This window comes from Excalfactoria chinensis, chromosome 1 (genome assembly GCF_039878825.1).
Source record: "Excalfactoria chinensis isolate bCotChi1 chromosome 1, bCotChi1.hap2, whole genome shotgun sequence".
Taxonomy (NCBI): Eukaryota; Metazoa; Chordata; class Aves; order Galliformes; family Phasianidae; genus Excalfactoria; species Excalfactoria chinensis.
This window is the reverse complement of record NC_092825.1, coordinates 157,866,989-157,882,655: the sequence shown is the minus strand read 5'-3', so window position 1 is coordinate 157,882,655 and position 15,667 is coordinate 157,866,989. Positions and strand designations below refer to the sequence as shown.

Genomic DNA, 15,667 nt, shown 5'->3' with positions numbered 1-15,667 from the left:
CTTTGGATTTCCCAGATCTACAAGATATCATATGGGTTCTTAAATGGTCACTTTGTGTCATTCTATCAGCAGCCTTTATAGTCTCCTGTTTTGTGGCATGAATAGCATTTTTGGTACATAAGTAATACACAATATAAAGAAACAGCAGCTGACTTACCAAGATACAGCCTGAAAACCAAAACCCAACCTGCCAGAATGCTTTTAATGGCATTCAAAAAAGTTAAAGGAATTTCAGTGCAAGTTACAATGAGAATCGGTATTTTGAGTGCTATTAACAATTGCATCAGATGCACAGAATTAATGCCTTACGATCAAGCGGGACTAAAAACCGGATGAAGTTTACAGATCAGTGCATAGAAGGTACTGCCTTGTCTACTGGCACCAAAATACTGTTTATGAGCATTACTACCCTTAATATCCATGCCAGACTAATGAAAGATGCTGGCACTTAATTCAACAGTGCTAAGCTGATCTCTCTCTTTCTTCCCAAAACCTGAAGACACGCTAAAGATCTTCTTTAGCTCTTGTAATTTACTTTGCTAGAAACACATCTCAGCAAAACTACAACTTCTTTTATATATCTAGGTGTATTTTTTTCTAGATTTGCATGCTGTACAAGGACAAATACTGCTTTAAAACATTACTTACAGATTGCCAAGCAAGAGATTCCATAATGCGATGTTCACAGCGTTCTAGATGCTTTATCATGTCCCTTGTTAGGCTTGGCTCCACCTTAATGAAACTTTCAATCACCTTGTAGAAGTCGAAAGCTTTTAAATCAAATACATTGAGAATCCACGGGAAAGACAAGTCTGTTTCGGTACTGGTACCATCGCTTTGTGAAGCAGTTCCTGCAAGGGAAGCAGATTACGATTACCAAGAGCATTACATTCTTTCACTTCTCACATGTTTTGTATTTATGAAATCAGAAATTTCAGTGACTACTTTTTTCCTTGCTATTTACTGCATTTTATGTATTAGAATAAATAGCAATAATTCGCAATCACTAACAGTGCTCCTTACCACTTTGGATCCAACTTACTGCCATATGTAGCCATGACAATTTCAAGAGCACACGCCAGAAGAGATGTGTGGAAGATGTTACCATTCAGAAGTTTGCTAAAGGGAAAACGAAATCATTAATACTTATCCCAACAATAAAATAACAGGCAATAATGATCAGTGGTTGGCACATACCTAAAATTGTGCACAGAGAGGCGCTCTTCTTCCTGAGATATATAAATCAAGCTTTGATTATTTTCAGCTGTCAAAAATGCAATGCCAGTACATAGCTATCAGTACAAAACTTACCGACTTCAGCATAGACTCCATTACTCTGTAATACAGCCGTACTCCAAGCTGGTATCTCTATTAAAAAGGAGAGAAAAAAGAAAAAAAGTAAAGAAAAATAATTAAGAATACTATGTTTGTTGGCTTGCTTTTTTGTTGTTTGTTTGGAAGAGCTACAATAAAGAACTTTGTTCTCCTCAGCTCCCATTGCCAGTAGTACCAAAGAGACCTCAAAGGCTAGCAGGCTTTGTGACTACTTAACCATGTGAAAATCAGTTAATCAAGGGTTTACACTAAGTCACGGATAACGGGATAAAAAGTGATGCTGATAGACAAGAGAATGTGGAGTACAAACATGTTGGTATTGCCTTTCAAAAATGCTTGTAGAAAGTACAGCTGGCCTTCTGATCTTACAAGGAAGTACATATAAAGAACACTGCAGAGTTCTAGGTTAACTTTACTTTCATGAATGGCAGTACACCTTCCACTGCATGTATTATACCCATCAATCTTCCCATTCTTCATTAAAGTATTACCAACATACTTCTTCCCCATCCAGTTCCTTATATATCAAGAACCACTTGTTAACGCTATCTTTACAGAGCATTAAAAGAAAAGCACATCCATTCCTTGAAAAGATTAGTACTTTCTATTATTAATCTTCACTGAAGACAAGGCGGTAAGTCAGGTCACACATTAGCTAGCACCAACAGAGTTCATAACAAGTAATAGTCAAAATGTTACTTACCTGTGAGCCAATCTCAGCACATCCCTGCCCAACTGCTTCAGCAAATTTCTTTTTGAAGATGTGGCCGAGACTTTCCACTCTTTTCAGGATACTGTCTTCAGGGTTCACCGTGCAGTTCTAGTCAAGTACAGAAAAGAGGGGAGGGAAAGGAAAGGCAAGGAAAGTATTTTATTTCCAAACACCTCAATTAGTCCTGCTTGACCTTGTAGCATCTCTCTTAGTCACCTCATCAGCATAAATCAAAGTGGAGTATTTAAGTTATCATATATAGATTTATACATATATATATATACATACATAATATAGAGTATATGATACATATATTGTTCAACAGTTTCCAATAAACTGCAACTTAATCTCTAACAAGCAATTAACTAACTTAGCTTAGAAGTGGTACCAAGTATGTTACTGTCTTTCAAGTTAAAAATATCTTTAAATCTCAGACTGGGAACATGAGAGATCTACAATTATATCCTCCTCCTCTTTATGTCCTCTTCATATTTCTCTGTTTTTCCATCCAGTACATACACAAGCCTTAGTATTTAGTTCAGTAACAGAAAGATTTAAGTATCTACTAGTTTCCAGCGCACATCAGTTAAGATATAAATGTCTTCAAAAATAAAAGTAATTACATTGAAGCAATCCTAATTAAAATGTGCTTGTTCAGAACTGTCTGTAATAAAGGAGTTACCAAATGATCTCTATGCGTAAGTCTTAAATGACTGGTAATTCCATGAATTTTTCACAAGTGTTTCTTCAAGTCACTTACATTGAAATATGCAATGAGAGTATCTGATGGTTTATCAGTTGCTGAGTTCAAAATCATCATCAGTTGCTGAATAGTATTCATTGCAGCTCTGAAAAATACAAACAAAATGCCCATTAATAATACAAAAGATTGGTAAATGAAGATGAATTTTGCTTCAAGTCATAAGTTCATGAGCACAGTAAGAAAGAAGTGTTGAAATATAGCACTTGCTATCTATTCGTGAGACAGCAACACAGTCTTTTTAAAGCAATGTTGCTTCATTTAAAAAAGTAAAAGCACAACTTTGGGAGGTAGAGCTGCAGATGTTCCCATTGGATACACCACGAGAATATTAGCTGTCTTCTCCCTCCACAGTGCTGAATCAAAAGTCACATGAAAGCAAAAACAAAATCATTAACTTCAATCCTTTTTGCTTCCAACAGGAAGGCAGCAATTTGCTGAAATACTGATTCTGACCTAATTCTGACCTACCTGCAGATACAGAAGGTATCAATTAAAAAATACAAGCGATATCCACTGATTCATATCTGATGGATTAAGTGGAAGTTTAGGCCAGAAGCTAACTTTGTAAAGCTAAGTCTGGTAACAAAAGTAACAACCGTATTTCAGAGAACCTATAGTTTAAAAAATGAAACTATCCTTAAGACAAACGTGTTAAGATCTTTGTTTATTCCATATGAAGTTCCTTGGTAGGGTGAACGCATCTCTCTGAAGGAAGTTATTTTTCGCTCTCTTCTAAAACTGAAATCCTGATGACAAACACTTTTCATGACTTTCTCTCGTCAGATTCTAAGACAAGAGAGCACTGTCTCTTCTCAAACAGTATGTATTATCCAGGTGACTGAAATACAGGTAACGTGGGAAAATAAGAACAAAGGTTTTGCCATATGGAACACTAAGATATGTGCTTGAGTAGCACTCAAACAGTCCATATTTCCAACTTCTAAGGACATAATGTATTGTTCTGTCTTTATGAGTCACACAAGTATAGAGAACCAATCATATGTCCATTACCTGAAAATACAGAAGTGTAAAAACACTTCCTACATGTCTAGTTCTAGAAAAAGGACGTTATGAGAAGACAAAGTAATAAATACATCTCTTTCACTGTAACTGTAATGAGATCAGTCTACTTAGTGCAAGTCAATCATAGGCCTGGGGATCCCAGTACAAGAAGAACATGGAGCTCTTGGAGTGGGTCCAGAGGAGGGACACTAAGATACTCAGAGGGCTGGAGCACCTCTCCTATGAGAAAAGGTTGAGGGAACTGGCCTTGTTTAGCTTGGAGAAGGCTCCAGGGAGACCTCATTGTGATCTTCTAATACTTGAAGAGAATAAGTAAACAGGAGGGGGAACGGCTGTTTACGGGGGTGGATAGTGATAGGACAAGGGGGAATGGTTTTAAACTGAGACAGGGGAGGTTTAGGTTAGATATTAGGAGGAAGTTTTTCACTCAGAGGGTGGTGACACACTGGAACAGGTTGCCCAAGGAGGCTGTGGATGCCCCATCCCTGGAGGCATTCAAGGCCAGGCTGGATGTGGCTCTGGGCAGCCTGGTGGCTGGCGACCCTGCACATAGCAGGGGGTTTGAAACTACATGATCATTGCAGTCCTTTTCAGTCCTGGCCATTCTATGGTTCTATTATCCATAGACTTCCTATTCTGTACTGGTGATCAAAGGTTTACTGCCATCTAGTGACAGCCCCATGCTTTATTAAAAACAGGTTGCTACAGCCACTGATTAACAAGCCTCCACTTGGACTGTCTTAAGCAGCAGCATTTTTTGAATACATGGGGAAATCTGGATAAAGCAAAAGCCTCACCTTGAGTACTGCACACTTCTCTGGGCACCGCAGTATAGAAAGGACATAAAACTATTGGAGAGTGCCCAAAGGAGGGCTACAAAGATGGTTTGCTCAGCACAGAGCAGAGGGGAGGCCTGATGGCGGCTGCAGCTCCTCACAGGGAGCAGAGGGCAGCGCTGAGATCCACTCTGTGTGACAGCACCAAGGGAAGGGCATGGAGCTGTGTCAGGGGAGGGTCGGGGCAGGGGTTAAGAAAAGGTTCTTCACCAGAGCACTACTGGGCAGCATCATACTAATTTGCCAACAAGTAGCTTGGCACAGGGGAAAAATGGTGCATGCAAGTCTCCTCTTTGGCTAACTAAACTCAAGCTTATTAGTGATCCTCCCTCCTTCTCTACTCTGCCCTGATGGATGAGGCCACTTTTAGAATACAGTGTCCAGCTCTGGGCTCCCCAATTCAAAAAGATGGGAATCTCCTAGAAGGAGTCCAGCAGAGATCCACAAAGATGCTAAAGGGCCTGGAGCAGCTCCCATGTGAGGAAAGGCTGAGTAACCTGGATCTCTTCTTAGAACTGTGTAGTGACATGATGAGGAGCAATAGCCTGAAACTTGGATACAGAAAGTTCCACACTAACATTCAGAAGAACTTCTTTATGTTACCATGATGGAGCACTGGAACAGGCTTGCCCAGAGAGGCTATGAAGTCTCCTTCTATGGTGATATTCAAACTCATCTGGATGCCTACCTACGCAACCTATCGTAGGGAACCTGCTTTAACAGGGGAGTTGGACTTGATCTCTTGAAGTCCCATCCAACCCCTGCAATTCTGTGACTCTTGCAGTTCTTCTGTACTGGACTACAGTCAGTGCCACATTTCTACCATACCTATTCATTTCCCCCAATAGACCACCATATGTTACTACTCAGAAATGTTAATCTTCCCAAACAGAAAAGCAAAAACACTTGAAAGAAAAGACCATCGGAAAAGAAATGCACATGCATATACAGTTTTGTATAGGGAAACATAGCTACGAAGATGCAGAGCTAGAATGAAGACAGAAAAGAAAGATGAAAATATCACTTACAGAAGTATTAGCTTGAAAGTATAAACTCGCACTGTCATATTAACAAATACAGTGAACTATTTTACACATACCATATGCTACAGTTCAGTAAAAACCTATGCTTTCCAACAGCTTAACCAGGAACTGAAGACTCTAGGCATCCCTAAGTACATGCTCACTACTCATTAGTAAGCACAACTAGGTCCTGTCTTTTACAAACAAACACCTACACTTGGGGTATTCCAAGTTAGAATAAACACACAACACAGCTCAAGTGAAAAATTCATACCGAACAGGAGTCTGTGGAAGCACATGATTCACCTCCTCATCTGGAATATTTTTTCGTGGTGTTCTTTCCAACTGTGAGCTACGGAAATGGAAAATAAGCTTATGAAGCATTAAAGTAATTACAAAAAAATATGCTTTCTGCAAAAAGCTTATTGATCAGCACCAAAAAAAAACCAAACTCTGAAAGATCTAGAACAATGTAATTCATATTGCTAGGATATAGGGCTAGATGACCTCCAGAGTTCCCTTCAAACTTTTCTTTTCTGGCATTCTATTTGTAACAATTTGATTTAAATTAATACACTTAATGTATATAATTAAATTAATGTACAGCTAATACAGGACCTTTCCTTCTATGAGGAAAGGCTGAAGGAGCTGGAAGTACTCATCCTGGAGGAGGGTCGGGGAAACAATGTCCATAAATCCCTGAGGAAGGGTGCCAAGAGGCCAAAGCCAGGCTTTGTCAGTGGTACCCAGTGCCAAGACAGGAGACTATGGGCATAAACAGGAGCACAGGGGGTTCCCTTTGAACACCAGGAACACTTCTGTGCTGTGCAGGTGACACAGCACTGGCACAGGCTGCCAAAAGCTGTGGGGTCTTCAGTATCTTCCAGAGTTGCCTGGATGTGGCCCTGGGCACCCTGTTCTGGCTGTCCCTGCTGAAGCAGGTGGACCCAGATGGCCCTAACAGCCTCAGCCATTTTGTAGTTCTGTATTACATAGAATACACTCCCAGCAGGCAGCTTACATACATCACAGCCAGTGTTAGGAAAGAGTATGACAGCAAGGACCCAGCTGGCCCCAGAGCCACAACACATTCTTGGACGTAACAACTAGCATGTAGCCTCCTTCTCTTTTGTGATTCTTCAGCTGCCACTGGACTACAGAGGCTTGCACAAGAGTAAGAACTGAAGTACAATTTTCACATTATTTTAGCTAGACAAGCAACAACTTGTTTTCTGATTATTTAAGCTGTGATATAAAGCAAGGATAGCGATGCCAAAAATATCTTAGCTGAACTACAAACATAGGATATCAACAGGATGCAAAGATCACTCAGGGCACAGAGGGGAAAAAAATAATCCATGAATCTACACTTTCTACTATAATCCAAAAACGGTAGGTGAAAATATTACCATGCTATAACATCAGGCTGTAGGGTTTCATCATGATCCAGAAATAATCTTGCATCTATATCTTTGTTTTTGAGATAAAGCTCATCGTATTGTTTTGAGAGAACGTCAACCTTGAAAAATATTAAAAAAAAACATTTAATATGAACAAATTTACCGACAATTTACTGAATAATATTATCTACTACTACCTTGTTAATACAATTGAATACAATGCTGAAACTCAGAGTAACCGTGGAACACACAAAGTCACTTTTTATACAAATAGCTGAAGCGCACCCAGAGGAAAAAACATTGTTCCCATGTGCAAACAAAGACAGTCTTTTAAAAGAGAAAACAATCCAAGATCATGAGACCTATCTGAAGATATTCAGCTCTTCATACTGTAAAAAAGCTACAAATATTTGGAGTAGAAGGTGTAGAACTGCAAATCAAACTAAGGTTTCCAAGCTTTTAAGTCTTTCCTTCCAGGAAAAAAAGTGTCTCCAAGGACAAGAAATGTCAAGTGAGTGTCCTTGGAACAGCTGCTACACAACCCACCAGGCCCCCATCACTGCTGGTTTGGAGATGAAAGCAGAGATCCAAATCATCTTGTTCTAAGTGTAAGAAGAGTTTTCTTATTGCATGTTGATATTTGGAATGACGTTGTTCTTGAGGGACATAACCCAGTTATATAAAACCAAAACAATATTTCACATCCCACATCCTTCTTTTTTAAAATCACCTCTTCTAAAAGTTTCTTAGCCAATCGGATCCCACATTGGAATGACTTCATTTTGCAAGAAAAGTCTGTAAGGGTTTTTTTTCAGTGACTAACACTAACTAGAAGTAAAGAATTTTTAACTGGGGCCTGACACCACCCTCCACTTCCAAGTCTGCTGTTGTGTTCCTGCAGGAGCAGTCAGTCATCTCCATTATCTGTTCCCCAAACTCTTAACCACAGTACATGATGCTGCACTTTGGCATATTCCAGCTAGAAAGACAGGCTACAATGCATAAGAAACCAAATCAGTCACGTTGCAGTCCCAAGCGAAAGCAAGCTTCAGGCATCTCCACAGCTTTACTCCTCATCCCTTCCTTTTATCTTTGCCAAACAGAATTGCACCAAATTGATTTCATGTTGAGAAGTTTGATATTAGATTTCTCTAAATTCCTATCACCTCTAATTTTTTCATTAGGAAGCGTTCATTATCTTTTCATTATCTTCCTAATGGCTTACGTGTTCTTTTTGTCTGAACTACTTCAGTATTCTATTAACTCCTGTATACTTCAGATTCTTTCACTGCAAAAAACAACTGTTCCTAGACCAAACTGCTATGCTGTGCTAACTGGGAAGAAACCTTCAGTCAAGAATACAAGTTTTCAATCAATTCATTCGTTAGTTCATAAAGCTTCATCAAGCATGCAGCGAAGACAACTGAAATACTAACAGCAAGTGTCAAAAGCTTTTTATTGTTTTGGAAACAACATTAAAATTTAATAGAACCTCAGTGGGCTTACTGTTGTTTTTGTTTGTTTGGGGGGTTTTGTTTGTTTTTAATGAAAAACATCTCATATTATTAGCAGTTGTACCAAGTAACTCAGCTATGACTGACATGGATTGACTAACTCTGTGAAATATACCTGCAGAAAGACTTGCGATATGGGACATCTTTTCACATAACACATCATAGAATCTTCTATCAGCAGTCTTAGACTATTGTTTTGATACCTTGCTAAATTGTGCAGCACTAATTGGCTAATAAGCTTTATAATGATCCTTGCCTGGTGGTTCATACAGGGCTTCCAAACTATGCCTACCCATGTATAAATCCTCATCTGTCTGCTGATCTAGAACATGATATTGCACTGACCCCTAAAATTCATACTGAAAAAGATTAAGATATTTAGTGGGTCCTGTATTATATTTCCTACCCAAGATACTGTGAAACTGAACAAAAGGCACACTTGGCACACCTACTGTCATGGTTGTCTATTCTCACATTACCACAGCTAAACCTACTCCTTAAAGAATAATGCACGTAATTACAACAGGCTACCTACTAAAGCTTACTCTTGCATACAGTTGCATACAGGAAGATCAAGCGCATCTATAGACTGACTTTAGAGATTTGACACTGTAATGGTTCTAACTTAGATTAATGGCTTCACCAACATCATAGATATTCAAATCTTATGTCATGCTTTGCTCCGAGCAAAACCACTATCTCAATCTCAGGAAATTCACTTATTAGATTCAATTACAAATAATCCATGAATCCTGGAACGCTGTTAAGTTACATTCCTGAAAAACAATGTGTTTTTACTATGTTATTTCAGAAGAGCCTATTAGACCTTTAATAACGTGTAGAGTGAATCTTAAGCAAACCTGGGGTCAAGTCAAGCACTGTTGTTAAACTACCTTAAATTACTCCAATTACCTCTGGTAATCCATTTGAGGCTACACCAAGAGAATTCAAGAAAGGAATAAAGCTTGTGAAATACACATTTTTCACCTAAAAATAAGAAAAAGAACAACATTAACAATGTAGAGAGGCAGCCATGCACATCCCGCTTTCATGTTTCAAAATCAGTAAACTAACTGAGATGCTGTTTTGGTTTCAATAAAACAAAAATGAAATCGTCTGTGTACCCCAAACTTAGTTAAATCACAGAATGGTTTGGTTTGGGCTGGAAGGGACCTTTAAGATCATTCAGTTCCAACCCCCTGCTAAATTCAGGGACACCTCCCTCTAGACCAGGTTGCTCACAGCCCCATCCAGCCTGGCCTTGAATGCCTATAGGGAGGGGGCATCCACAGCCTGTCTGGGCAACCTGCTCCAGTGTCTCACCACCCTCACAGTGAAGAATTTGTTTCTAATATCTAGTCTAAATCTACCCTCTTCCAGTTTAAAACCATTTCCCCTCATTCTATTACTATGTGCCCTTATAAAAAGTCCCTCCCCCAACTTTCCCATAGGCCCCCTACAGGTACTGGAAGGCCACTATAAGGTCCCATTGGAGCCTTCTCTGTTCTAGGCTGAAGAGCCCCAACTCCCTCAGTCTGTCCTCATAACGGAGATGCTCCAGCCCTCTGATCATCTTTGTGGCCCTCCTCTGGATCCACTCTGAATGTAAACATTCAGCATGCAATCCACTGCTGGAATTAAACTGGGAAGGAATTTACCCACTTTCCAGTCTCTTTCCTCTAGTCATCTGCTCAGACATTCAGAAATAAAGTCATTTTCACGCAGAAATAGATTTATCAGCAGAGAAAAAGGAGAATGAGGCCTTTAAGATCCCACAAGAAGGAGTGTATTATTAGCAGTTGTTTTCATATTGTGAGATGCAGCTGTGATCCCCGATCAGAGCAGGCCTGCATCCACATACCAGACGTTGGATCACTATGAAATTTAACACAGCATTCTTCACAATTCACCTTAGCAGGGAAACTCATCACCCACATCATAAGAAGGGACTTAATTTTGTTAACCTACCTACTAGAGAACTGCAGAATGGCACAATACCTTCACTATTGAACTTGAGAGAATAATTAGTAAACACAAGCAATCTTTTAAAACCAAAATACTTAAATAAGCACGAATCCCAGTAGGGGTTTAGCAGCAAGATCCAACATATATTAAAACACAGGCATTACCTCATCTAAATTACAATCATGCTCTTTACAAAGGATTTCAATAACTTTTGTATCTGTATCAATTTGCTTTGAAGCGCGTGCATTCCTGTTCTGACCTCTTCGTGGGGTTCGAGTTGAACCATTAACAGTCAGTGCAGTCACAGCAGACTCTGAAAAGACAGGCAGAACCATCACAAGTCTACAGTCATCTTAAGGAAAAACAACTAAGGTAACTTCAGAGTTTAAATATTTACGACTTCTCAAGCAGTCTTAAATCTTTCCCTTTTCATCTCTTCAGCTGGGTAAGTAACCTCCATTACAAAAACTTCTACAAAAAAAAAAAAACAACCAATTTTTCATCTCCTTTATCAGTATCTGGACACTTAGTAGTGCTTTTTATAAGCAGCTTCAAATAAGCAGCTGTTCTGCAAAGCTAGGAAAGCCTTGTGGTTTCAGAGATGGGTAACTACTTCTTGTGTTTTTACAGAATTGGGGAACAACGAGCTGAAAGAGTGACTTAATGCTTCTGAAAGTTAATGAAGTCAAGCAGAACTCAAGTGATGGTGGCAACATGAGGGAGTTCTTCCCTTCCCTAAGTACCCCCAGCCAAACAAGGTACAATAAATGAACTTTGAAGATACCAAAAACCCTTACTTCAAATGAGGTAAAGTGATGCATTTTCATAGAATCACAGAACGGCCTGGGTTGAAAAGGACCACAGTGATCATCCAGTTTCAACTCCCCTGCTATGTGCAGGGTCACCAACCACCAGACCAGGCTGCCCAGAGCCACATCCAGCCTGGCCTTGAATGCCTCCAGGGATGGGGCATCCACAGCCTCCTTGGGCAACCTGTTCCAGTGCAGATGGCTTCAGTATCATCAGCTTGAAATATCCAAGTTGTATTAGCATATGTTAATACAATTACATGCTTTAAAACTGATACTTTTTATGAGAGAGCTGTTCTCAATTATAACTACATTTGCATTTGATAACAGTTCTACGAGTAATTCTGACAAATGACACTGCTCTGGTGGTTGCATCTTAATCCCTACACTCTCAATAACACAAAGCTTGACATTGTTTAGTATAATGTGAAGCCTCCTGAATAATGGTGCTACTTGGTAAAGGAATGAAGCACTCTGTGACAGTTTCAACAATACCTGTACCAAGTGAGAAATATGCTTTACAATTATGACAGCGATACAATACACAAAGCCTGTTTTTTAAATAATGAGGTGTTAGTCTTCACATTTTCCCTATGAATATTTAGCTGTAAAGCAACAGAAGAGCAGGAAGAGTCAGACTATTAATTCCAATATCTCATTCAAAGCCAACACCAGATAAACTTGTGTAGTATCAAAAATTGTTCTCTACTTCCTAGGGCTGCAAATACTTTAGAATATCAGATCCATAGCTTGTGGAATAAAGTACTCAACAAAAAGCAAAAACTGAGTTCTGTCTTTCCAAGTGAAAAGTAAACGCTTAATTTCTCTGACTTTTGACTGACATTTCCCATGCTTTATGTACAAAAGTTGAATGTACAACAGTTTTTGTTGAGTGGGAGTTCTACAGGTAAGATCTATTACATTTGTGTATAAAATAAGGAAGAAACATGTTCTCATAGAAAGTGAATTTTCTTTACCATTCTGAGCTATCACTACAATCGTTTTTTCTAATCCATCACGTATTTCTTTTTAATGTCTGTATAGTCCAGTACCTTGCACACTTCAGTTGTCATCATATTGCTAGGAATCAGTGAAGCGAGAACCACAGCACCACCTTCTCCTTTTGTGTTTCAAAGCAAACTTAAATAACAGTATTCAATCATCGTCATCTACCCAGAACTTAAAATTACTCTACTAAGCCAAGACTATTCTCCTCACAAGCTTCTGAACAACTCAAATGGAAAGGGGACATAGCAAAGAGATAGTGGAACTGAAATATGTTAACTACACTGCCACACTAAAATAACTTAAATCAAATCCATTATCATCTAAATTGAATTAAAATATTTAAAAAAGAATCAATTTTAATACGCTTTGGCAGTTTAATATTAACTGCGAATGTCAGCAAGACTCCAATGGCAAGTTAACCCATTTATTTTCCACTTTGAATTAACAAACAAAAAACCCAAAGCCTTACTGTATGGTTCCTTGAGCATAGCAGGAGGTGACAGCTTGATAAAATAATCTAAGACGCACAGCAACAACTGGAAGGAAATCACCAGGTCATCTTCCATTTGCAACACTTTACCTGCAAACGTTTAAGAAGTTGATGTGAGATACTCAACTTTAAAGACGTTATCTGAAAAATTAAGATATGCAAGTTTATTTAATAAAATACACTGTGATTAGTAAGGAAAATGTCATACAAGATGTCTGTTCTTTAAAGTTCTCAGTAGCCCTCCCTGATTCACTTTTCACTTCACCACAGTGGAGTAGCTGTGCAAACCTCTATCAACACTTACCTCATTTCTCTGCAATTCCTCCTCACTTTTTATGACCTTAAAACTTTGCTTTGTTGAATACTTAACAACCTTCACATAAATAAGCTCCCAGTATACAGTCAAGAGAAATTCAAAACATGCTGATTGTACCTTCAGTCCTTCCATTGCATAGGGAGTTATTTGTAAATTATAAAGATATTAGCATGAAGAATACATTAAGGACTACATTATTCCAGCTGTTTCCAGTGTACAACCCGTGTGCTGGAGAAGATCTACAGAGCCATTTCAAGACTTCATGTATCTCCATAAAAAGTTTGAAAAGCCAAGAGTAATTCAGAACAGGTACAGACCGCTGCTTGTGTTCTATTCTGAATTAACAAGCTCCCATCCAGGCTCTCCAAGGACTTCAATTATACTTGCTGGTCCACTTTAATCTGTCATAATTATGAATCTCAATGAAATGACAGGCTACAAAAAGCTTCATGGCTTCTGGATTATGCCTATGCATAGAATTCCAGTTGAAAAGATCCACTATCTCTGCTAATGAAATTGGTTTAGGATCAGCTAAGAAAAAGAGACCTGAAGCGGGCAGCAGTTAAGATATGATGCACGCCTTTTAACAGGAGCAGTGTAAGACAGGACTTCATGTATTACCAAAGCCAAGCTTCATCACTCAGCTTTAACTGGGACTTCAGCCTCTTCAAGGAACAATCATAGAACATAATTTCAGAGACTTACTTTAAAAAGATCTGCCATTCTTTTCAGGTAGTCAGCCATATGCTAATACAGGCAAACTATAACACATATCTCAAGTGCAGAATAGCAGTGTTCCAAGTAAGAAACTCACTGAAATATTTATTGAAGAGACTTATACAATGGCAGCAGTATCAGCTAAACTGCATAGAAATACAACTAATTAGAAAGGCCACGCAGTCAGAAAATGCTGGAGCTATACAATGGCTGTTTGTACAAATGATGCTATTCCCACACTGTACGCGTAAAACAAACTCAGCTCAACAATGCTCATTAAAATAAATGGCTTTTAATTCAAACTCACCTTTTGCCAGCAAAAAGGTAATCCAGTAATTCTTTAGGACTAACACAGAACTGAGTTCAGCAGAAATCCTGTAAAATGGCAAAGATTCCTCATTAAGAGCTCTGTAAAACAAAACTATAATTTTCCACAAACATGCTTCAGTCTGTGGAGCAATTTTAAACAGCATGCCATGTTCCCCATATAGTTACACTTATTACTCATTTCATTCCATTCCATACATAATAAAGACTACACATATAAAAAAAAATTAAGTCCTCTGTAAGGCCATTCGAGAATCAAGCAACATCTGCATCATCATTAGAAAAGAAAGTGAATGCGGATAATTCACTTAAGTGTTAGGAACAGTTTTTTCTCTCGTGCCCTTGACTAGTGCCCTATTCTCAAGCCACAGAAAGAACTCAGTCTCATTAGGGAGTTGCTAAGGCATCTTTTAATCCATGCATTTGTTGCTACAATTAGGAAGCTCGCTCTCCAAATGCTCATTTCCACCATGCCGAGACACCAGGTGGCGATGCTTCATGCAGGAAGCGATCAAATACATAGATATCACTTCTGCAGCTTCCATCATCTCAGTACAAAAAGGACACTGAGGTGTTGGAGCAAGTCCAAAGGCAGGCAACAAGGCTTGTGAAGGGCTTGGAGAATATGCCCTATGAGGAGAGGCTGAGGGAGCTGGGGCTGTTTAGTCTGGGGAAAAGGAGGTTGAGGAGAGACTTTGTTGCTCTCTTCCAATATCTGAAAGGTGCTTACAGTGAGAGCGGGGCAGGTCTCTTGGAGACAGGATGAGGGGAAATGGCCTCAAATTGCGCCAAGGTAAGTTTAGGTTGGATATCAGGAAACTCTTCTTTACAGAAAGGGTTGTTAAGCACTGGAACAGGCTCCCCAGGGAGGTGGCTGAGTCACTGTCCCTGGATGTGTTTAAAAACCCTTTGGATGTGTTGCTCAGGGACATGATTTAGTGGAGGGTTCTTAGTTAGGGTAGTGTGGTCAGGTTGTGGTTGGACTCGATGATTTTGAGGTTTTTTCCAACCTGAGCAATTCTATGATTCTATCTCATTGAAATCCAGAGCCCTCACTAAATCTAAATTAAACACCACATACTACAATTTACATCAATTTTAACAAATTAGAAGACAAAACACCGATATCTTATCTTGACAAACACAATTTGTAAAGTCACACTTACTCACTACTGGGTTGTTCCAGATAAATAAGGCCACAAGTCCTAGAAAATAAAAAAAAAATTGAATTATTTTTAAATACTTCTATGAAAGGAAACTATATAATATCTTTTACTTCAATGCAGTAAGAAAATAACAAAAAACATTATAGAATTTTATTTTATTTTTTAAATTCTGACTCTTGGAGAAAACATGAACAGACCCAATGAAAGCTCTTCCAGAGCTGAAGTCACGTTATTGCAAAAGAGCTTATGTCCAAGCTCCAACAG

At 38.9% G+C, this 15,667-nt stretch overlaps 1 protein-coding gene across 1 annotated transcript in view; it reads right to left on the bottom strand.

The window, feature by feature from the left end:
- The window catches only part of RB1 (RB transcriptional corepressor 1), a 71,353-nt gene that overhangs the window by 46,257 nt on the left and 9,429 nt on the right, over positions 1 to 15,667 (bottom strand). The window contains exons 5-17 of the mRNA XM_072333369.1: positions 15,404 to 15,442; positions 14,218 to 14,285; positions 12,857 to 12,967; positions 10,735 to 10,883; positions 9,518 to 9,592; positions 7,101 to 7,210; positions 5,966 to 6,043; positions 2,808 to 2,895; positions 2,039 to 2,155; positions 1,312 to 1,368; positions 1,198 to 1,229; positions 1,043 to 1,119; positions 649 to 851 (exon numbers count right to left, since the gene is read on the bottom strand). Coding sequence (XP_072189470.1) covers positions 649 to 851; positions 1,043 to 1,119; positions 1,198 to 1,229; positions 1,312 to 1,368; positions 2,039 to 2,155; positions 2,808 to 2,895; positions 5,966 to 6,043; positions 7,101 to 7,210; positions 9,518 to 9,592; positions 10,735 to 10,883; positions 12,857 to 12,967; positions 14,218 to 14,285; positions 15,404 to 15,442 — 1,204 coding nt within the window. The remainder of the gene's footprint in view (positions 1 to 648; positions 852 to 1,042; positions 1,120 to 1,197; positions 1,230 to 1,311; positions 1,369 to 2,038; positions 2,156 to 2,807; positions 2,896 to 5,965; positions 6,044 to 7,100; positions 7,211 to 9,517; positions 9,593 to 10,734; positions 10,884 to 12,856; positions 12,968 to 14,217; positions 14,286 to 15,403; positions 15,443 to 15,667) is intronic.